The 24,641-nt window shown below is 44.2% G+C and overlaps 1 protein-coding gene across 4 annotated transcripts in view; it reads left to right on the forward strand.

Annotated features, from left to right (window-relative positions):
• ENAH (ENAH actin regulator) overlaps nucleotides 1-24,641 on the forward strand; it is a 274,229-nt gene that overhangs the window by 177,684 nt on the left and 71,904 nt on the right. For all 4 annotated transcript variants that reach the window (XM_033936563.1, XM_033936559.1, XM_033936560.1 and 1 more), the window contains 2 exons: nucleotides 13,225-13,273; nucleotides 19,418-19,484. In XM_033936563.1, the coding sequence (XP_033792454.1) occupies nucleotides 13,225-13,273; nucleotides 19,418-19,484 (116 nt within the window). The remainder of the gene's footprint in view (nucleotides 1-13,224; nucleotides 13,274-19,417; nucleotides 19,485-24,641) is intronic.

Below are 24,641 nucleotides of genomic sequence, written 5' to 3' on the forward strand. Positions count from 1 at the left end.
TCTCAATGGAGGAGAGTAAACAGTGGAGTGCCACAGGGGTCTGTACTGGTGCTATTTAACTTATTTATAAATGATCTGGAAATTGGAACGACAAGTGAGGTGATTAAATTTGCAGATGACACTAAACTGTTCAAAGTGTTAAAATGCTTTCGGATTGTGAAAAATTGCAGATGGACCTTAGGAAATTGAAAGACTGAGCATCCCAAGAGGCAGATGAAATTTAATGTGGACAAATGCAAAGTGTTGCACATTGGGAAGAATAACCTGAATCAGTTACCGGATGCTAGGGTCCACCTTGGGGGTTAGCACCCAAGAAAAAGATCTGGTTATCATTGTAGACAATACAATGAAACCTTCTTCCCAATATGTGGCGGCGGCCAATAAAGCAAACAGGATGCTGGGAATTATTAAAAAAGGGATGGTTAACAAGACTAAGAATGTCATAATTCCCCTGTATCGCTCTATGGTGCAACCTCATTTGGAGTATTGCATTCAATTCTGGTCTCTTTATCTCAAAGATATAGTGGCGCTAGAAAAGGTTCAAAGAAGAGCAACCAAGATGGTAAAGGGGATGGAACTCCTCTCGTATGAGGAAAGGCTAAAATGGTTAGGGCTCTTCAGCTTAGAAAAGAGACGGCTGAGGGGAGATATGATTGAAGTATACAAAATCCTGAGTGAAGTAGAATGGGTACAAGTGGATCGATTTTTCGCTCTATCAAAAATTACAAAGACTAGGGGACACTTGATGAAGTTACATGGAAATACTTTTAAAACCAATAGGAAGAATTTTTTTTTTCACTCAGAGAATAGTAAAGCTCTGAAACTAAACTAAACCTTAAGTTTATATAATGCATCATCTCCACGGATGTTGTGGAGCTCAGCACGGTTTACAAGAACTTAAAATATAGAAAGAGAAGGGGAAAAAAAAGGTTTACATGAACTTATATATAGACGAGAAGAGTAAGGGGGGATAGAATTACATTTTAGTGAAAAGCCAGGTTTTCAGTTGCTTGCGGAATAATTGGAGGGAGCCCAGGTTCCGCAGCGGGGTAGTAAGGTCGTTCCAAAGACCTGTGATTCTGAAGATAAGGGATTTTCCCAGTTTGCCTGCATAACGAATACCGTGTAGAGAGGGGAAGGATAGTTTATACCTTTGGGCGGGTCTGGTAGAGTCAGTGGAATTAAGGGAGGAAGGATGCCGTGAATGATCTTAAAAGCCAGGCAGGAGCATTTGAAATGGATTCTGGAAATCACTGGGAGCCAGTGAAGTTTGGCTAGGAGTGGGGAGACATGGTCAGACTTGCGTTTTGCAAAAATTAACTTGGCTGCAGTATTCTGGATTAGCTGGAGTCTTTGAAGACCTTTTTTTTGATAGGCTTAAGTAGATGGCATTGCAGTAGTCTAATTTGGAGAGGATGATGGATTGGACAAAGACGGCGAAATGTTGTTGGTGAAAATAGGATCTTACTTTACTCAGCATGTGGAGGCTGAAAAAGCATGATTTAGCCAAGGAGTTGAGGTGTTCATTGAGGGAGAGAGAAGAATCGATAATGATGCCAAGGACCTTGCTTGAGAACTCAAGCTGCAGTGCAGCGCCTGAGGGTAGTGCGAAGAGGGTGGGCAGGTGTTCTAATTTTGGGCCGAGCCAGAGTAATTTTGTTTTTGATTCATTCATTTTCATCTGTACCGAGAAGGACCAGAAATGGAGTCTCATTATGCAAGCTATAATGTTCTCGTGGAGGTTGGTGAGGTTCTGGTCTGTCTCAAGGAGGGCAAGGATGTCATCAGTGTATGTGTAGATTGTTTCAAGGGTGGATAATTGGAGGAGTTTCAGGAAGGACATATAGATGTTATTGAGAAAGACATGGGGGAAGCCATTGCTTGCCCTGGATCGGTAGCATGGAATATTGCTACTACTCGGATTTTGGCCAGGTACTAGTGACCTGGATTGGCCACCGTGAGAACGGGCTATTGGGCTTGATGGACCATTGGTCTGATCCAGTAAGGCTATTATGTTCTTACCTTTGATTTATGTGGTGATGGTTTTCTTTCATCAACAATACCTTTAGTGTTTTTTGCTGCGTTTACCGCAGCTTACATAATTTATATTAAATGTCCATTTGAACTTTTTCGCTTTTCAGATAATATATACTTTTTTAATTTTCTTTATTTTTTTTTTTCAAAAATTTTTCTTTTAACTGATTCCTTATCAGTACATTGATACTATGTCCTTCAGTCTATTGCTGATCACAGGAAAAATATGGCACCCTTTTAACCACATTATTTTTTCATATATTCAAACTGACTCTATTAAGAGTAAACTTTCATTTAGCTTAAATGATGCGCTTGGTCATTTGTTAGTACAAAACCAGAACTGCTGTAATTCAAGTCTGGAGAAACTACTGATTTTCAATCGTCCGCTTTACATTCTTTTGGTCCGACGCACTGCAAAAAATGCAGCTTCCTCATGGATAATTGTTGGTTCTTCCTCAGCATTCAGGCTAGCATTTTTACAGGCTTCTCGGCTGCTACAGACTATGGGGGCATGTTTTTTGGAGGGCTTTGCTCTGATTTTGGCATGAAGCACCTCCATTTTGTCTGTAGCCTCAGGTGACCTTCCCCCTGTATTGAAGAGACAGAGGCAGGTTCTTCTGGGTCCTCTGCTTTGGGGCTGCCAGGGTTTTTTCCCCCTGATTTTGTTTTCACCTTGTGTAAGGCTTATCTTCAGCTGGCTGGGGGTCCTGCTTCTGTCTCGGGAGGTGTTTCCCTCTGTATCCACTCCGGTTCAGCCCACCTCAGCGCCGGTTTCATCCCCATCTCCTCCTCTCTCATCCGAGCAGCCGAGGGTCTCTTGGGACAATAATTTTTTCTGTGGGGTGCAGTTTTCTCTCGATAAGGACCTGGACCCTTTGGGAGAACTCCAGGATCCTCTCGGAGGGGACGGATGCTTCTGGCGGTGATTTTTCGGTTCCGTCAGCTGGTGAGGATGCATCGGTGGTGTGCCTCTTTCAATGGAAAGAGCTCCAGGAGCTTATTCTTCAGGTCTCTGTGTTGTGTTTTGAGGAAGATGCGAAGAAGCCCCCCTGTGTGGTGGACCCTCTGCTTCGGGGGATCCGCTCAACATCCCGCTCTTTTCCTATGCATCAGGATATTGTGCTTACTCATGGCCCCATTCCAATGTTCAATCTGGGTCCCTTTTGTCTTACTGCTTGGCTCTTGAGAGGGAACGCTTAGGTAAGGAAGGTTATTCAGATAGTGATCTCTACTCGAGGTCCTGGAGGCTTTCACTTCGCGGGCTTATGTGTGGGTTTGGCGTATTTTTGAAGAGTGTTGGTCTGCGCATGGAGTGGTTTCCTTTTGCACCTCTTTGCCTCACATCTTGGAGTTCTTGCAGGATGGCCTGGAGAGGGGCTTGGCCTTTGTCTTCTCTCCAGGTTCAGCTTGCAGCTTTGTCTGCGTTTCGCAGTTTGCTGCAGGGTAAGCGTTTAACTTCTTTTCCAGACATGGTTCGCTTTTTGAGGGCGGCTAAATTGCTTCAGCCTCCAGTACGGCCTTTGATTCCTACCTGGGATCTCAATCTAGTTCTGTCTGTGCTATTGCGCCCTCCCTCTGAGCCCCTGGGTTCCTGCTCGTTGAAGGAACTTCCTCTCAAGGCAGTTTTCCTGGTGGCCATTACTTCTGCATTTCTGAACTGTAGGCTTTCTCTTGTAGGCCTCCCTTTCTGGAGTTTTCTAGAGAGTGGGTGGTGCAACGGCCTGTTCTTCCTTTCTTCCTGAGGTGGTCTCGCCTTTTCATATCAACTAGTCTGTGGCCTTTCGGTCTTCGGTAGCTGGGAGAGCTCTTTGAAACATAGGCAGTTGTGCAAGTTGGATGTCTGTCGGGTCCTTTGCTCTTATGTTCAGCGGACCTAGGAGTTCCGGAAGTTTGATCATCTTTTTGTACTCTTATTGGGTCCTCCTGAGGGGGATGGCGCTTCCAAGGCTACCATTGCGCGCTGGATCAAAGAGACTATCACTTCTGCCTATCTTCTTCAGAAGATGCCTGTCCTGGATTTTTTCAAGGCTCATTTCACTCAGGGTCAGGCAGCTTCTTGGGCTGAGTCTTCTCTGGTGACTCCAGTGGATATTTGTAAGGCTGCAGTTTGTTCTTCCCTGCATTCATTTGTGCAACACTACCTTGTGGACGTCCCCTCCGGATGATGGGTACTGCTTTGGTACGTCCCATCATTGAACTGAACCGGTCTGGAGAGATGCTAAAGAAGGAGAAATTAGGTTCTTACCTGCTAATTTTCTTTCTTTGGCTCTACAGACCGGTACAGTCCCCACCCTGTCTGTGTGTCTGTTGTTCTTATAGGATTTGCATGAAGAGTGTGTTTTTTCTACGGGTTATAGTATTTTTATAGGGTTGGGGAGATCAAAAGAACAGCGGCTTGGCTCATCTGGCTCAGTTGACGTTTGGCTGAAGGGACTTCTATGCAATTTCCAACAGTATTGTTCTGTTAGTTGTTACTCCTGTTAGGAGTGTTACTGTTATAATTAATACTTCTTAGTTCTGCTTGGCTATTCAGCAGACTGGTTAGACTAGAGCAGTGGTCTCAAACTCAAATCCTTTCTAGGACCACATTTTGGATTTGTAGGTACTTGGAGGGCCTCAGAAAAAAAATAGTTAATTTCTTATTAAAGAAATGACAATTTTGCATGAGGTAAAACTCTATAGTTTATAAATCTTTCCTTTTGGCTAAGTCTTAATAATAATATTGTCATTTATAGCTAAAGAGACGTATGATCAAGAAACTGTTTTATTTTACTTTTATGATTACGATAAAAAATGCTGAGGGCCGTGAGTTTGAGACCACTGTATAGAGGGAAGCACAGATATTAGTATTACAGCCAAAGTTTTGTCTCAATCTCCAGCTGCTGGTCATGGTGAGCTATTGCCATCTCCCTATCCACCCTAGCATCCGTCTAGCTTTCGCTGTCACCTTTTCGACCTTTTGGCTACCTTAAGATCATCACATACCATCACTTCCAAGTCCCGCTTTTCTTTTTTGAACATAAGTTCTTCACCCCCTAAATCAGGGGTGTTAAACTCAGTCACATAAGGGGCTGAAATTAGAGAATGACACGGGGAAAAAAATCTGTCCCCGTCACTGCACCGTCCCCGGCCCACCATTCTCTGCACCGCCCCGTCACCTCCGTTCCCTTCACCGCCCCGTCATCCCTTTCACCGCCCCGTCACCGCCACTGCCATCCCATTCACCGCCCTGTCCCCGTCTAGCACCCATCTTCTTCCCTCCGCTCCCCCATAGTCTGGCATCTGTCTTCTTACCTTCCAGCGTCTTCTCCCCACTCTGCCTTCCACATTTCCTTTCAGGGTCTGTTCCTCTCTACCCTCTTTCAATGTCTGTTCTATTCCTTTCCACCACCACCCTTCGCTCCCTCCTTTACCATCTGTTCCTTTCTACCACCCTTCTTTCATATCTTCTATCAGTCCCCCCACCATCACTAGCAGTCTCTCTTCTCCCTTACCATGAGCAAATAGAACTTCTGAAAATTGTATTGCTGAGGCATTATTTCTAGTACGCCTTTTTTTCCAGATGGATAAAGACATCAATTTTATAATTCTTACTGTCTGCTCTGATTTCATTCACAATTTGGTTTGTGTTTTGTACCTGAGGATTCCATGAGGCATTTAACCTTTTCTTATCTCTTCTGTGATTTCAAGTTGATTCCTTCAATAATGGAGTCTCAAGGCAGTAGCAGTTTTCTATTTTGGGCTCTTTTGACATTGTTTAAGGGATTTCTTGTACATTTGGTGCTGGTCTTCTTTGATGAGGTCACTTCAGAATCTATTTCCAAGGAAGAGAAACTTTTTCCCTTTCACCCCCTCCTTCCTTGTGTGAGCCGGAACACGCGGTCCCCGCAAGCAAGTAATTTTATATCATTTTCATTCTATTCATTCATAGAAATTAAAGTCTAGATAATGCCAGTCACATAACAAAACATGATTTTACAAAAATAATTCCCTGCACAGTCAAGCCTGCAAGGATTACTAGATGTCTTTCAGCAGCTCCCCTCCCTCCCTCCCCCTTACCTTTGTGGCCAAGTCAAAATGATCTACCAACAATAAAATTTTAAAAACACAAAGCACGCTGTACGCAGAGAAAATGTTAATTATCATTTATATTCCGCGGGTTTTCAAAGAGGTCAAGGCAGATGACTTTATGCAATGTCACCTCAGTAACAACTATACAAAAATAGACAAATATTCCCCCTCCCTTTTTACTAAACTGCGATAGCGGTTTTTAGCGCAGGGAGCTGCGCTGAATGCCCCACGCTGCTCTCGACGCTCATAGGCTCCCTGCGCTAAAAATCGCTATTGCGTTTTAGTAAAAGGGGGCCATAGTGCAAAATATAGACAGCAGATATAAATTCTCAAAACGGACACATTTTGATCCCTAAGTTGAAAATAAAATCATTTTTCCTACCTTTTTGTCTGGTGATTTCATGAGTCTCTGGTCCTGCTTTCTTCTCCTGCCCCCCCTTCTTTCTTTCTCTCTCCCCCTGGCTCCCCTCTTTATTTCTGCCTTTCTTTCTCTCTACCCCTGGCCCCCTCTTTATTTCTGCCTTTCTTTCTCTCTCCCCCTGGCCTCCCTCTTTATTTCTCTCTCCCCCTGGCCCTCCTCTTTCTTTCTGCCTTTCTTTCTCTCCCCCTTGACCCCCTCTTTATTTCTGCCTTTCTTTCTCTCTCCCTCTGGCCCCCCTCTTTATTTCTGCCTTTCTTTCTCTCTTCCCCTGGCCTCCCTCTTTATTTCTCTCTCCCCCTGGCCCTCCTCTTTCTTTCTGCCTTTCTTTCTCTCCCTCTTGACCCCCTCTTTATTTCTGCCTTTCTTTCTCTCTCCCCCTGCCCCCCTCTTTATTTTTTCCTTTCTTTCTCTCTCCCCCTAGCCCCCACAAAGCCATTGTGCCAATTTCTCCACTTCCACGATTCTTTCCCTACCCTCAACCCCAAGCCAGCAGCTGATTTCTCCCTGCTCCTTCCCCGATGTCCTGATGTCCTGAACTTCATCGGGCAGCAGCAGCATTCACAATTCACTGCTGTTGCCCGCTTCAGGCCTTCCTCTGTGTCGGGTCCTGTCTTCATGAAAACAGGAAGTAGGCAGGACCTGGCAGAACAAGGCCTGAAGCCAGCAACAGCAGCGAATTGTAAACGCTGCTGCTGCCTGAAGAAGGTAATGGAGCACGAGGCAGACCGCTTCTCCCCCCTCCCAGCCGAACCCCCGCTGACCCTCCTATCTCCCCCCCTCCGTGAACCTTTCCGACCCTCCCAGCGAGAGCAGCAAACCTCCTTCGCGGCTTTCTCCTCACTATGCCGCGTCACTGATGACATCATCAGTGATGTGGCAGAGGGAGGAGAAAGCCGACGCTACTGGAGGGAGGTTTGCTGCTTTCGCTGGGAGGGTCGGAAAGGTTCACTTGGGGGGGGAGAGATAGGAGGGTCAGCAGGGGTTCGGCTGGGAGGGGGGAGAAGCGGTCTGCCTCAGTGCTCCAAGGCCTGGCGCCATTACCTTTTTCACCCCCCCCCCCCCCCCCTTGGTACGCTACTGCTCTCCTTAGTTTGCCGGTTTTCTTTTTCGGCGACCGGCACACTTTCAAAGAGCCGCGCACACGCGGCTGCTCAAAGTTCAATCTTCTGCTCTGCTGCAACTTCCTGTTTCCGGTTGGGTCAGAGCACAAGATTGAATACTTTGCAGCCGCGCATGCGCGGCTCTTTTGAAAGCGTTCCGGTTGCCGAAAAAGAAAGCCAGCAAACTAAGGTGAGGTGGAGAGAGGAAGCTGGTTAAACGATCAAGCCGGCGTGCGGGTGGGCGAGTGGAGGCTGCGGGGACCGCATGATCCTTTATACCTCACTGCGGTGACAAGACCATTCACCGCTCCACGGGGCGGTGATGGCCTTGTCCCCGTCCCCGCAGAGGCTGCTAATTTTCATTCCCCGTTTTTGGCGGGTTACCCGCGGCTAAACGCAGTAGCCGCGGGTAAACCGCCACCGTGTCATTCTCTAGCTGAAATCTAAAACATAGGCTAAGTCGCGGGCCAAATTTTTTATTAAGATACTTAAGGGTCCTTTTATTAAGGTTCGCTAACTGATTTAGCACACGCTAAATGCGCACCTTAATAAAAGGACCCCTTAGTCTTATTAGAAGAATACGGTTACAACCTCTCCAACCCCACGCCAGCTCTGTGATCTAAACAAAATAAATAAAAACTTTTCCTCTCTTTTAGGACTAGTTCACGCTTGCTGTCTAACACCATTTCTAGCAGGATACACATTTCAAATCTGACATATTATAATCACAAAACAGAAAATAAAAGGAATCACGCTGTCATGGAAATTCAAACTACCTTTACCTTGAAGTAACAGAAAATTATTGATCTACTTATGTAATGGATAATGCATATTCAAATTTAAGGCACAGAATTAAAGACACAGCCTTTAGCCAACTAACTACAACAAGCCTATTAGTACCCACTACAACGGTTATAACGGTTGTAGTGGCCCACACATGATCTCTTCGCTGCTGTGATGTTTCCTGACACCTATCCTCACCTCATCCAGGTCTACATAAGGCCCCACACCCTCCAGGAACATTTCATCCACTGCCGGCTTCATGGCACACACAGCTTTGGCCAAAATAAGAACACCACCGAGCTCCAGCGCTCAACGAGCTACAGACACCATGCTCTCTTCCAGTCAGATGACATCACGCAAGCAAACGCTCCCAGAGTGAAGGCGCGGGGCAAGAAAAACAGAAAGTCTCTGCAGGCTGCTTTAATGTCAGAATCTTCCTCCTGAATTCCCAGATGCTCGTGAAGAGCAACGGCAGCGGTGATTATGCTGGCGGCAGGCAGGGTATAGGCAGCTTGGAGAACTAGGAAGCCGGGAAGGAATGGTGGGCCAAATCGTGACAACGGCAGGAATTGTCTGGCGGGCCAAATTTTATTACTCCGCAGGCCAGAGTATGACATGTCTGCCCTAAACTGTACCATTCCCTCGGATTTTTGCAGCTCTTATTAATATATAATGATAACCTCAAAATTAAACTACACAAAACACACTTTACGCAGAGAAAATGTTAATTATCATTTGTATGCTGGGTTTTTTTTCCAGAGGTCAAGGCAGATGTCTTTACAATATGCAATGTCATCTCAGTTAACAGTTACAGAAAAATAGACAAATATAGTCCAAAATGTAGCCAGCAGATATAAATTCTCAAAACTGGTGAATTTTGATCACTAAATGGAAAATAAAATCATTTTCTCTACCTTTGTTGTCTGATGATTTTACTTTTCTAATCATCCTTTTCCAGTTTCTGGTTGTACTTCCTTCTGACTGTGTTTCCAGAGCCTTCATATTCATTGACTATTTTTCTCCTCTTCATTTTCTGCACTGCATCCATCTTTGGCATTAACTTTGAACATTCAAATTTTTTCCATGTTTCTGCTTTCTTCTCAAAATCTACTTTTCCGTGTCTTGTCTTCCCTTCCTATGTCTCTTCTCTCCCATAGTCTGGCATCTCTCTCTCCTTCCCTCCCCGTTTCCATGGTCTGGCATCTCTCTCTCCTTCCCTCCCCGTTTCCACAGTCTGGCATCTCTCTCTCTCCTTCCCTCCCTGTTTCCACAGTGGCATCTCTCTCTCTCCTTCCCTCCCCGTTTCCACAGTCTGGCATCTCTCTCTCTCCTTCCCTCCCCGTTTCCACAGTCTGGCATCTCTCTCTCTCCTTCCCTCCCCGTTTCCACAGTCTGGCATCTCTCTCTCGCCTTCCCTCCCTGTTTCCACAGTCTGGCATCTCTATCTCGCCTTCCCTCCCCATTTCCACAGTCTGGCATCTCTCTCTTGCCTTCCCTCCCCGTTTCCACAGTCTGGCATATCTCTCTCTTTCTGCTTCCCTCCCATTTCCACGGTCTGGCATCTCTCTTTCTCCTTCCCTTCCCGTTTCCATGGTCTGGCATCTCTCTCTCTCTTTCTCCTTCCCTCCCCTTTTCCACGATCTGGCATCTCTCTCTCCTTCCTGTAGTTGACCATGGCAGGTGGTGTTGGCAAAATAGCTCTCTGGGGATGGGCAGCGGTGACAACAGCAGAGAGGAAGCAGTAATGTAACATTCCTCCAACATAATTTTCGGCTTGACTTCACTTCCGATGGAGCACACCGGAAGTGCTGTCAGCCAGACCTGTTAATCCCGTTAAAATTTTTGGACTCCATTAAACAATTAACATGTTATTAATGCGCTAATTGTTTAGCCCTAAAATGTAATGCAGGGTCAATATTTAGCTAGGGTGTGTTAGATTCAAACAATATTTATTGATGATACAAAAGTACAACCATGAAAGCAGTTGAAAAGTACATAGCAAAACAAGAACGTTGACAAGAACTGCAAATGACTATAAGAATATCAGTTTTAACCACACATCTACCATATTAGTTCCCATCCCCCTTGAACAAAATGAAAATCTCCTCCAATCCCTCTCCCCCATGACATTCCAGCAGGTTACAGCAAATGAGAAGTAGCCAAGGCCCTAGTTCCTTGAAGACCCCAGCCCTAGAAGAAAGGAAAACACAGGGTCACAGAAGTTCCAAAATGTAAACAAATCCCCCCCCAAAAAAAGGGGGGGGGGGTTCCACCGTTTACGCAGAAACTGCCCCAAACCCATGTCAGGCAAGGAGAGTTCTCACCTCCAGAGCGAAAGATCACAAACAGCAATCATATCAGTAAGTATGAAAAGGAATTCAGTACTAAACTTCTAGCTCTGTGTGGCAAAGAATCAAGATAGGGCCTCCAGATTTTCCAAAAAATATTTTTCTGTTTATGGAAGTATGTATCTGTTCCCGTTCCATCAACAAGAGAGCATGCAGGCAGTTCGCCAAGCCCAAAAGGAAGGTGGTTCAGCAACAGTCCATAACCTGCAGGATCACCTTTTTAGCCAATACTCATCCTTCTGTACCAAAAGCCGGTGAAAACAATTAGAGTCAGAAAGTCTCATATTTATCTAACAAAAAGCCAGCCGAAGAAAAAACACCAAAGGGAAAGCCAAATTAGCTAGGGTATGTTAATCATACATAGTAACATAAGAACGTAAGATTTGCTGCTGCTGGGTAAATGACAGCAGATATACCCGAATGGTCCATCTAGTCAAGAATTTCCTAACATTACTCTTGTCTACCACCTCTCAGCCTGAGATTATGCCCTGTGGTTTTACCATTTTCCTTTCTCTGGAAAATAATTTGTTTTCAAGTATTTGAATGTCTGAATCATATCTCCCCTGTCCCTCCTTTCCTCTAGGGCAGGGGTGTCCAACCTGCGGCCCCATGAAGTATTTTGTGCGGCCTTGGTCGAGGGCGATGCAGTGTTTTCCTCTGTTGCCCCTGGGTGTTTACTGTCTTGCCGGCTCCCTCCTCTGTCTTGCTGCAGCGTTTGCACATTTGTGCAGCCCCAGAAACATTTTTTTTGGCCAATGCGGCCCAGGGAAGTCAAAAGGTTGGACACCCCTGCTTCTAGGGCTTCCAGTCTCTCCTCATACATCTTTTGGTTCAGACCCATTTTCGTCGCCTTTCTCTGGACTGCTTCAAGTCTTCTTATGTCGTTTGCCAATACAGTCTCCAAAATTGAACACAGTACTCCATGGGGCCTTACCAATTACCTGTACAGGGACATCAACACCTTCTTTCTTCTCCTAGTTATGCCTCTCTCTATACAGCCTAGCATCCTTCTTGCAACAGCCATCGCCTTGTCACACTGCTTCTTCACCTTTAGATCTTCAGACACTATCACCCCAAGATCCCTCTCCCCATCCATTCATATCAGCCTCTCACCTCCCAACACATACGGCTCCTTCTGATTTCTAATCCACAAATGCATTACTCTGCACTTCTTTGCATTGAATTTTAGTTGCTAGATATTAGACCATTCCCTCTAACTTTAGTAGATCTTTTTTCATGTTTTCCACACCCTCCTTAAGTGTCTACTCTGTTACAAATCTTGGTATCATCCACAAATAAGGCAAACCTTACCTTCCACAATGTCACTCACAAACATATTGAACAGAATTGGCCCCAGCATCGATCCTTGTGGCACTCCAGTGCTCACTTTTCCTTCTTCCAAGTGAATTCCATTAACCACCACCCTCTGGCTTCAGTCCATGAACCAGTTTCTAATCCAGTTCACCACGTTGGGTCCTAACTTCAGCCCGTCAAGTTTGTTCAAGAACCACTATTATTTCAATAAGGGTTTTTCCCTTGAGAAATTTGCATTCCTACTACTTACTATATAGGCAAATCTTACTCATGCATTTTCTTTAGGGATATCTTGAAAACCCAACTGGCTGGGGGTCTCCCAGGACAGGTTTAAGAACCACTGGTCCAGGGATATGTGTCAGAACCCCAAGATTGGTATTTGTTTATTTATTTTAACATTTATATTCCACTTAAAACCTAAATGGATCACAATTTGTATATATTGTATTGAAGGCACATTGAACTTCCCTTCTTGTTGCAAATAGGCTCATGTTGCGCTCAGGTAGGTCGCCTGTTTGTTCCATCGTGTTTTATGGGTTAAATTTTAAGAGTTTCTTGATTTCATGTTATATATTGTGATATGAGTAGAACAGTCTTGTTTCACAGGGAGAGTTCTCGTACACCTCCCTGTTAATGTTTTCATCTCTAGGGCTGACCATCTGCTTTGATATGAACTGAGGAATTAGAGGACAGCTCAGAGGAATGGGAGGTGTAGCAGAAAACTAAATAAAGCTCTCTACAAAGGATCTCATGATCAAGAGATTTACAACCCACCACTTTCAGAATGATTTACTTATTTACTGGAAAGAAGATTTTCCTTGGTACTATGAATCTTTTTTATATAAACGGTACTAAATCACATTTAACAAACAAAACCAAACATGGAAATAGCCATACTAAGTCAGACCAATGGTCCATCTAGCCCAGTATCCTGTTTCCACAGTGGTCAATCCAGGTCACAAGTACCTGGCAAAAACCCAAATAGCAAATCTTTATCCCTCAAACCCTCACCCCACTCCCCAAAAAAGACAACCTATTGCCGCAGTTTTGTTCATTTAATATGAGTGTTTTGTTTGAATGTATGCTAATGATTGCAGGTTTATAAATCTTTTAAATAAATAAATTGTTTTGTTCATGTTAACTATTTATGCAGGATGAGTCTGAACAATCAGCATGTAAGCCTTCCACAGCAAATACACCAGGTAAGTACTACTGGTTTATGGGGTTCACTGTTTAACATAAGCTTGTAGAATTTTCCTTGGACACTTAGTAGAGACAGTAAATTTGCTCGCTCACTAGAGCTAGCGTCACTTTTACATTATGTCCACCTTTCTGAGTCCTCATGTGCTTTACCCTGATGTCGGATCTACAGCTGCTGGCATGCTGTTTCTTCATGAGTGCTCAATGTACACTGCCCGCTTTCTTTCCGGATATTCCGGATTTGGATAGGGAGTGGCTTGGGAGTCCCTGGAGGGTCTCCTTAAATGTGCTAGGGCCATGAAGCGGTTGTCTCCCATGGGCCCGGAATTCACCAAGCAACTGGGCATTTGGCTGTGGCTTAGGTCACTACGCGTACTTCTTTACTCTTTGTTGGAGGAGTTGTCCTGAACGGTATTCAGGCCAGGAGAGTGGATTTTGTGCTCAAGCGTCTTTTTTTATTTTGCTGCAGCAGGAGTGAGAGCTACGGCGGTGACCTCCTTTTCCCCATCTTATCCTTTTGGTTTTATCCTTATGTTTTATTTTTTTAAGAATTGCAAATTTTCCCTTTTATCTTTTTGTTTTTACCCTCTTCCCCCCTCCCAAGTTAGTCTGTCCTCTATGATATATGTTTATTTTTCGTTGTCCCAGTTTTAGATTTTATTGTACAATGTTTTGAAATTTTATATTAAGTGTTTAATCAGATTTTCAGTTCAAACTGTTTATTGGCATTTAAGTAATAAAATAAACAAGGAATACAACCAACAAGGTAAGTTCAAGTCTCAGGACTCAAGGATCTTCCATACGAGGAGCGGCTAGGGAAGTTACAGCTCTACTCACTCGAGGAACGTAGAGAGAGGGGAGATATGATCGAGACATTCAAGTATCTCACGGGCCGCATCAAGGTGGAAGAAGATATCTTCTTTTTCAAGGGTCCCGCGGCAACAAGGGGGCATCCGTGGAAAATCAGGGACAGGAAACTGCACGGTGACACTAGGAAGTTCTTCTTTACTGAAAGGGTGGTTGATCGCTGGAATGTGATTTGCATGCTATTAGTGCTGAACATCAAGAACTTATATAGTGCTGTTCCCATGGTACATTTCACCCTCCCTATTCGCAGTTTCGATTATTCGCGATTTTTTTTCCCCCGGGCGCCCCCCAGAGAATTGCTCGTTGACAGCCCGCATCGAAAAAAACAGCCCTGGGACTTGGATCGGGGCAAGGAGGGAGGCGGAGGAGGTGAGCAGCCGCCCCAGGAGACGGACCTTACTTAGTGGTCTAGCGGTGACGCGGGGCAGGAGCGATCTTCTACACTTCTGCCCCATGCAAAGCTGTGCTATGAGTTCCTGTGGTCTCACGAGACTACAACAGGAAGTTCATGTAGTAGTCTCATGAGACTGATGTCATCAGTAATGCAGCAGAGTGAAATCCCCAACAGACAAGGCCGAAACAGCCTGTTTAGAGTGCTGCCAGCCCAACACTGCTTCAATTGAAGGTAGGGCTTGCTCGCGGTCGGTGGGGAGGGAAGGATGGAAGGTCAGTAGGGGTTCGGCTGCGCGGTGGGGGGGGAAGGGTTGAACAATTGCTGTCGAATCCCAGGACTAGAGCTTATATTAAGACCAAACCCGAAAATGCTAGGGCTTATTTTAGGGGTAGGTCTTATGGCAGAGAACATCTTACATTGTTGCATCAAAACACTCAATCCTTCATTGCCATAGGTACGTTAGCATCGGACGTGATCAGTGGAGTGCCGCAGGGATCGGTCCTGGGCCCGATTCTATTCAACTTATTCATAAGAGATATGACGCAAAGACTTAGAGGAAGGGTATCACTGTTCGCCGACGCCGCCAAACTTTGCAACATAGTAGGCAGATGCTTATTACCCGATAATATGGCACACGACCTACTGCTACTGGAACAATGGTCAAACACTTGGCAGCTAGGCTTCAATGCAAAAAAATGCAAGATAATGCACCTGGGCAAGAGAAACCCGCGTAGAACTTATGTACTAAATGGTGAGACCTTGGTTAAGACCACGGCGGAACGCGATCTAGGGGTGATCATTAGCGAGGACATGAAGGTTGCCAATCAGGTGGAGAAGGCTTCCTCCAGGGCAAGACAAATGATGGGGTGTATACGCAGAGGTTTCGTCAGCAGGAGACCTGAAGTTGTGATGCCGTTGTACAGAGCCATGGTGAGGCCTCACTTAGAGTACTGTGTTCAGTTTTGGAGACCACACTACCGAAAGGACGTGCTGAGGATCGAGTCGGTTCAGCGAACGGCCACCAGGATGGTCATGGGACTCAAGGATCTCAAGTATGAAGAAAGACTGAAGAAGTTGCGGCTGTACTCACTTGAGGAAAGAAGGGAACGGGGAGATATGATTGAAACGTACAAGTACATCACGGGACGCATCGAGTCAGAAAATGATATCTTCTGGCTCATGGGACCCTCGACCACCAGAGGGCATCCGCTGAAAATCAGGGGGGGAAGTTTCATGGCGACTCCAGGAAGTACTTCTTCACCGAAAGAGTGGTGGATCATTGGAACAAACTCCCATTCCAGGTGATAAAGGCCAGCAGCGTGACGGATTTTAAGAGAAAATGGGATACTCACGTGGGTTCTTTAAGGGAGTAAATCCAGGGGGGGGGATACTTGGAATAGGCAGACTTGGTGGGCTATAGCCCTTTTCTGCCGCTTTTTCTATGTTTCTATGTTTCTATTGTGAGTCTACCAAGTTTCAAGTTTTATTAGTACATTTGATAAATCGCCTATTAAAATTACTAAGCGATGTACAAAATCCAATAAAGAATAATAAAAAGAGGCTAACATTAACAATATGGTTACATATAATACAAACATGAGTCGGGAAGGAGAAAGATAAAAGTTACAATATTGAATTTTTGGTAGAAAAACAAAGGAAAAAACAAAAGGTAAGGGGTAATTAATCCATAACACTGTTAAGAGCATCTCCAGAAAGTATAAAAGTTTCAAATATTAAAAGCATCGTTAAATAAATAAGTTTTTAAGAGTTTTTTAAATGTTGTGATGCCATTTTCAGTTCTAATGTATTGTGGTAAGGCATTCCACCATTGAGGTCCCATCACTGTGAACATATCTGATCTTCGTGTTCCAATAATTTTCAGAGAGGGTACTGAAAGCAGATTTTGTCCAGATGAACGAAGTGGACATTGAGTACTATGTGGGATTAGATTTCTAGATATAAATAGAGGTTCATTAGATGCTAGTGTTTTGAAAATGAGTAACATTATTTTGAAAGTAATCCTATGACCGATTGGCAGCCAGTGGACATCTATTAGTAAAGGTGTAACATGGTCATACTTTCTCGCGTTATATATTAATTTGATGGCCGTATTTTGTATTAATTGTAGTCTTCTTTTTTCTTTCTGGGTAATATTGAGAAGAAGTGCATTACAATAGTCGAGTTTTGATATTACTAAAGAATGTATGAGAATCTTGATCGAAGTTAGACTGAGAAATTTAGCAATTGAGCGGATCAGTCGTAATTTATAGAAACAGTTTTTAACAGTAAGAGAAATGTGTTCATGATCAATTTATCGTCTACTGTTACTCCGAGGATTTTAACAGAGGAGACTAAGTTAAGTGGGATATTATTAAGGATGAAAGGGTTTGACAGAGTTAAGTCTTTTTTCCAAGAAAATAACATTGATTTAGTTTTATTTATGTTTAGCGCTAATTTGTTTGTATTGAGCCAGTTTTGTACTATTTCCAATTTGTGGTTAATAGATGTGATTTCAATGTTATTTTCCGGGTCCAAGGGATGAATAAGTTGAATGTCATCAGCATAAGAAAATGGAATAAAACCTATGGACTGGCAGATACCTAATAATGGAGAAAGAAAAATGTTAAAAAGTAAAGGGGACAGAATAGATCCTTGAGGGATTCCGAATGAGGAAGAATAAGTTGAGGATTTGTCATTATTAAACCTGACCAAGGAAGTACGGTTTGCAAGATACGAAGTAAACCAGGAAAGAACATTCTCATTTATGCCTATTTCTTCTAGCCTATTTAAGAGTAGATTGTGATCTATACTGTCGAAGGCGGCCGAAATGTCTAAAAGAGAAAAGAATGACGGATTTATGGTGGTCTAAGAAGTATTGAATGTTTGATGTTAGACCTATTAAAGAGTACTCTGTACTATGAAATTTTCGAAATCCTGTTTGATTAGGATGGAGTGCATTAGTATTTTCTATAAAATCAGAAAGTTGGTTAAAAACCAATTTTTCTGTCAGTTTAGCTAAGAATGGTATATTGGCTATCGGACGATAATTGGAGAGTTCGTTGATACTAATTTTATGGTTTTTATGAATGGGAGTAATGATTGCAGTCTTCCATTGGGATGGGACTGTGGCAGTAAGTAGACTAGTCTGAATAAGAGAATGAATGAAAGGTCCAAAATGTGAAAAATGTTTTTTTAGATAAAAAGGAGAAATGATATCGGAGCGAGAACTTTTTAAGTTAACTTGTTTAAAGAGGGATTCTATGTCTTGAATTGAAGGGATTTTAAAGTTTGAACATCTTGCTATTGGTATGGATTTAATTTGATCAGGACCTAAAGAGTTGTTTGCTGTGTTTGAAAAAAAAGAATTACGAATGTTATTGATCTTTTGAGTAAAAGTATCAGCTAATTCTTGAGCTTTTAATGTAGATTTTTGGGTAGTGTTGTTTATTTTGTTTTTTGAATCTATTGATTTTAGAATATTGTACAATGTGGAAGAATTTTTAGCTTTATCAATTTTATTGGAATAGTATGTTTTTTTTGCCTGGACAGACAAGGAAAAATGCTTGTAAACCACTTAGATAACTTTGATAGACGGTATATAAATACCTAAAATAAATAAAAATATAGGTACTAGTTGTGGAGTTAAGAACCAAAGAAACCTATAAACTACATACATTAACAAAGAACTGATGGGCCAATACTCAAGACATTGATAGTAGATGCTAGAAAACAAGTGAGAACCCAGATAGGTCCTCCTGTCTCTCTCTTTAAAAGGTGAAAACATGAGATTTAATAGTGCAGAGGGGAAATATTTGAACTGAATTTATTGGGCAGCTTGAGTCCAGCACAGCTAAATTGAATTAAAAGGGCTGGCCTGGTAGCTTATACAGACAGTACTTGGTTCAGTTCCTGTCAATTGGAGCTGTAGATACTAGGGAGGTTGTATTTGTAACCCCTGGATGGGAAACGGTTATTATCACTGTTAAGGGTGAAATGTAGTAGCTGGATTAGACCTCATGGTAAAGGGTTTTGACAGAAGCCTTCAATGAATGGCCCCTGGCGTCAGGACCTCTGCTGCAATGATGGGTCTAGATGAATGAATGAAAAATAGGTAGGGCTTATAATGCCTGAATCCTAATGCTGGTTAAAACTGAATTGGGAAGAGAAAAGTGAAGGCGAAGCTGCTGGGCCAAAAAGTGTTGGAATATAGAGTAATTTAAGAGAATGAAGATGAGACAGACATGAATTAAGCATAAGTCACAATAACCATGATTCAGAAAATTAGTGCATTCAGGGTTTCATCTAAGTTTTTCAAATATTTTTTGTTTGGCAGAGGTGTATTCGTAACATATGAAATGATGGCAGAAAAAGATCAAATTGGCCAATCTCAGTCTGCCAAATTCCTATACTACAATCTTGTGACCACTACCTCAGATTAAGAAAACTTTTGAAAGCATACCTCTACCAAGACAGAGAGCCAACCCTGAAGTAACTGAAATTGGAACTGTAAAAGCCCATTTTTGAACTGTTTAATGCAACTCCTGGAACAAAACAAAGAGCCAACAATGACCTACTTGTATTTGTAACTATGACCTATCATTGTTCTGATGTACCTTTACTAGCAACCCTATTGAATGGCCATGTCAAGCTGTCCATTGTAACTTCCTGGATAACTGACCCAGCCTCTTGTAACATAATCCGACCTTGAACTGATTAGATAAAGGCGGAATAGAAAATCTGATTAACATAACATACTCAGTCTTACATCAGATTACCTGAATGTCGACATCAAGGTCCCCACCCTTGCTTTATTAAATAAATACATTGCTTATGCCATTAAGATAAAATCTTGCTTGTTGATTTTTTTCTCTCTTTCCTTCTGCAGAGCCAACAAGAAAACCTTGGGAAAGAACAAATACAATGAATGGCAGCAAATCACCTGTTATTTCCAGGTAAAGTCCTATAATACTGAAAGTTTGTATTGGAGAATGACACAGGGACAAATTTGTCCCTGTCCCCACAGGAACTCATTTTTCCCATCCTGTCCTCACAAGTTTTGACTCTGTCGCTGTCCCTGTCCCTGCTCCATTCCCGTAAGCTCTGTCTTAACTGCACAAGCCTAGAACACTTACGATTTTAAAGTGTTTAAGGCTTGTGCAGATGAGAACAGAGCTTGCAGGGACAGGAAGAGAACTCGCTGGGACAGAAAAATGGGTTCCTAAAGGGATGGGGAAAAATTTGTCCCCATGTCATTCTCTTAATTTGTATGCTCTAGTTCAATGTGTGTAGTTGTCCTGAACACTAGGGCTTGGCGTCTGAAACCACAAGTTGCTTGCAGAATGCTGTCAATCATCTTTTGAACTCTGCATCCTTTCCAAGAAGCTGCTCCTGCCCCCTCAGTTTTTATTCTGCAAGCAAGTTGCTCAGGAGTATTTCTGCTCTGCTCTATTTTATTATTTTGGGGTATTTTTTCCTAAGTGTTCAGTCAGAGGCTCAGTGCCCAGAGGTTTCCACTTGTTGGTAACTGTGCTGCAGAAGTCTGCTGCTAGAAGGATCAGCCCTCGGGGGGACACCTAGCTAGCCAGCCTGCTTTTGTATTTTTTGAGCTCAGGGACTGTCCCCTGTGTAATTGCTCCCGTCCCTGATTTATCAGGTACTTGAATGCAGACTGTTTGGCTCCTTCCCGGCTTGGTTGGGATTAATAGTGGGCTGGTCCTCTCTCCCTTCACATTGCAAGGATTTCTGGGGGTTGAGGCTCAGTCCGATTGGCAGCCCAACGACCAAGTTCATCTGGTGAACCTGTGAGGCAGAATTCTTCTCCACTTATCCCAGCTACATTCCTGAGCTGCAGCAGGCAGGCACATGGCACAGTGAGTAAGACTATTATAGCCTATTTGGTGGTGGGGGGGAACAGGGTGTCTTCAAAAGTGAAATTTTAAAGTTTCTTTAGCCAGAGCCAAGGTCCCCCAACTCTAAAATACCTATCCCTGCATTGTTTGTACTTCAGGGAAGTTTGGCATGATTTTACTGGCAGTGGCCATCTTGGATTTTTTTCCCCAATCATATTTATTAACTTTTGAAGAAAAATACATAAGCAAGAACAACAAGATAACACAAAAGAAAAGTTACCAAATATAATAAACAGAAAAACAGTGTCACAAATGCTAACAAATTCAGTAACTATCCATCCCTACACCCAACCCCTCCCCCCCATCCTCCACCCTGGGAATGTAAGGGGCCATCTTGGATTTTAAACAATCTTTTTTTTCTAAAACCTCCATTTGTCTGAAAACCCATCAATTTTGCTTAAAATTAACAGAGATGGACCGCTCAGGCCTTCCTATCCCCTATATCATGCCAGGTTTACGCTGGTTGGCCAGTTGACGAACATCCATGTTCCATGTGCAATAGAGTGCGTGGGGGCAGAAGCCTTGGGCTCAGCCTTCTCTGAGTTCTCCAGGGCTGGTGGATACACTGGAGATGCGATCCCAAGGGAAGAGACCCTTCCAGAACCCTCTAAAGGTTCATTAGCCAAGCGCAGATGTGCGGTGGCCGTGGAGGACCGGCAGAGGGTCCTTAAGACCCCATTACAAAGCTTGACACCAGATTTTGTGAACAATATGTGGAATGCCTCAGCATCTGTGTTGAGAGCGATGGAGATGGTGCCGCAGGGCATCTCCTCCTCTCAGCATGAAGGACACAGAGCTGGACCAGGAGGACGGCAAGTCCGATTCCAGGCCATTATTGTCCCAGGATACACTTTCTCTGGCAGAGTCTGGAAGCGGTAGTGGCACTGGACCAGGGTGAAGACCCTACACTGCACCAGCTATTCAAAGCCTCTGCACTCAGACTGAAGCTGCAAGTTCCTCCAGCTCCCTCGTCACACTGCTCAATTATGACTAGCTCACTTGCTCCGACCACATTCTTTATCATCACAAAGTTAGTCACTAGAAGGGTCCCTGCAAGTGGCTCTAGATTTCCAACAGCTCTTTCTTCAACCAAAGGTGGATTCTCTGATGGTGCAGGTCACCAAACAAATCTCCTTGCTTAGTGAAGGAGGTGTGATGTTAAAGGATACTCAGGATCATAAAGTGCATGTGATCCTTCAAGTGGCAATTTAAAGCTTTGGCCCTAGGATTTAAGGCAGCAGCTGCAGCTTCTTTATGGCCTGTGCTTTGCAACACCCATCTTTCTGTAGTCCCGGCCTCAGAGGATGAAGAAGATCCACAAATGCTCCTATCTGGGGTGGATTATATAGCAGATGCTCTGTACGATATCATAGATATGAACAAGGTGTCAGCCTAAGCTATCTCTACCCAGTGGATGCTCTGGATCAGACAGTGGACAGGAAATTCAGCCTGTAAAGTCACTCTGATCAGACTTCCCTTTCAAGAACAGATACTATTTGGCAAGGGTCTGGATGACCTGATGCCAGCATTAGACCATCGCCCTAAGGCTTTACCGGACAGAAGAGCATGGAACTTTTCTATGCTCTGGAAGATTCCATCCTTATGAAGGAAGCTCCCCTTCCGGATCTCTTTATAGATTCTCCGAAGAGCCTTCCAAGTCCAGGCAATGGTACAAAGGCTACTGTATCTTTGTGCCTTAGAGTTTGTACCAGATGAAGAACTGAGCTCGGGCAGGTACTATATAGACTTCATCGTACCAAAGAAAGGCTCGACCGACTAGAGGCCTATTCTGGACCTCATAGAAAGAAACATAGAAACATAGAAAGATGACGGCAGAAAAGGGCTACAGCCCATCAAGTCTGCCCACTCTACTGACCCACCCCATTAAGTCTGGGTGCTGATGACTTAGTTCCTTAGCTCGACCCTCGTAGTGATCCTACGTGGATGTCCCATTTATTCTTAAAGTCGAGCACGCTGGTGGCCTTGATCACCTGCATCGGAAGTTTGTTCCAGTGATCCACCACCCTTTCTGTGAAGAAGTACTTCCTGGTGTCACCATTAAAGTTCCCTCCTCTGAGTTTGAGTGCGTGCCCCCTTGTGACCGATGGTCCTTTGAGAAGGAAGATGTCGTTTTCCACCTCGACACGTCCTGTGACATATTTAAATGTCTCAATCATGTCCCCCCTTTCCCTGCGCTCCTCTAGAGTATAGAGCTGCAATTTGCCCAGTCTTTCTTCGTATGAGAGACCCTTGAGTCCGAAGACCATCCGCTGGACCATCCGCTGGACCGACTCGGCTCGAAGCACATCTTTACGGTAATGTGGCCTCCAGAATTGCACACAGTACTCCAGATGAGGTCTCACCATGGCTCTGTAAAGTGGCATTATGACTTCAGGCTTGCGGCTGACGAAGCTTCTCTTGATACATCCCATCATTTGCCTTGCCTTGGATGAGGCCTTCTCTACTTGTTTGGCAGCCTTCATGTCTGCACTGATGATTACTCCCAAATCCCGTTCTTCTGAAGTCCTAGCTAGTGCTTCTCCATTCAAGGTGTATGTTCTGCATGGATTTCTGCTGCCGAGATGCATGACTTTACACTTCTTAGCGTTGAAGCCCAGCTGCCATGTTGAGGACCAGTTTTCCAACATGATCAGATCCTGCGTCATACTACCCTTGAGACTGCTTTCACTTACTATATTACACAGTTTGACGTCGTCGGCGAACAGTGCTACTTTACCCTGAAGCCCCCGGGTTAAATCCCTTGTCAGTCAGTGCTAAGCTGAAAGTGCCACGTGGACACCAGTCTTAGAGAGAGTGGTGCCGAGGGAATTTCTTGCCTTCCTTGATTTAACCCTTTAATTGGAAGATGGTGAAAACAGCTGTAGAGAATGAAACGGGGACAAATTTTTCCCTGTCCCCGCAGGAACTCATTTTCCCCATCCCATCCCCACAAATTTTGTCACCATCCCTGCTCCATTCCTGTAAGCTTTGCCTTTTAACCACACAAGCCTCAAACACTTATGATTTTAAAGTGTTTGAGGCTTGTGCAGATGAGGATAGAGCTTGCAGGGATGAGGCAGGGACAGGAAAAGAACTTGCGGGGTCGGGATGGGGAAAATGAGTTCCCACAAGGACAGGGGAAAATTTGTCCCTGTGTCATTCTCTAAACAGCTGCTTTACCTAACTTGATGTTGGACGAGAGCAACAGTGCCAAGTAATAGGCCTTGGTCCAGGTCTTTCTTCCAGAGACATGCAGAAGCTCCAGAAGCAGATTTTGGACCTACTACAGAGTTCAACTCCCATGGTGTGGCATTATCTGCAGGTCCTGGGATCGATGGAGGCAACCATAGAGGTGGTCCCTTGGGCAAGAGCGCATATGAGGGACTAAGACTTTCTTTTCTCTCAATGGTCTCCTCAGACTGACTTATTTCAGCAGCCGCTTCCCTGGTACCAAAAGCAAAAATCAGTCTTTGGTTGTGGCAACAGCTGGCTGCCCTCTCAAGGGGCATGCCTCTCTGAATTTTCTCCAATGCTAACCTTTACGATTGGGGGGAGGGTCATTGCAGTGGACACCCTATTCAGGGTCATTGGACACTGGCTCAGCAAAAGTGATCCATAAGTTGACTAGAACTCAGCCATTTGACTAGCGCTTCAGGCACTGGCGAAGTCTCTAGAATGCCATGGCAGTCAGAGTGAACAATGCAACAGCAATGGCCTTTGTCATCAAGCAAGGAGGCAGCAGAAATGCCCTGTTAGCCTAGAAGCACAACTCTTTCACTGGTCAGGAGCTCATTTGCAGGCCCTCTCAGCTGTGCACGTTAACAGGAGTAGAACATGTGCAGGCTGACTTTCTCAGTTGACAGACTCTGGACCCGGGGGAATGGTCAGTGTTCCCCCAGGCATTCAACTCCATAGTTCGGTGGGGGGAGGGGGGGACGGCATCCACAGATGGATCTGATGGCCTCAGCTGTAATCACAAAGGCAGATCGTTTTTACAGCTGAAGATATGAGCCCAGAAGCATGAGGTTGGATGCTTTGGTACATCCCTAGTGTTCAGGAGCACTAGACACGTTGCACTAGAAAGAAAGATTAGGTTCTTACCTCGGTAATCTTTCTTGTAGATGTGTCTAGTAGTCCTGCCTTCAGATCAGTCTGACTGAAGAACTGAGAAGAAAAAAAAAAGTAAAACACTCAGGAATG

Source organism: Geotrypetes seraphini, chromosome 3 (assembly GCF_902459505.1).
Source record: "Geotrypetes seraphini chromosome 3, aGeoSer1.1, whole genome shotgun sequence".
Classification (NCBI taxonomy): domain Eukaryota; kingdom Metazoa; phylum Chordata; class Amphibia; order Gymnophiona; family Dermophiidae; genus Geotrypetes; species Geotrypetes seraphini.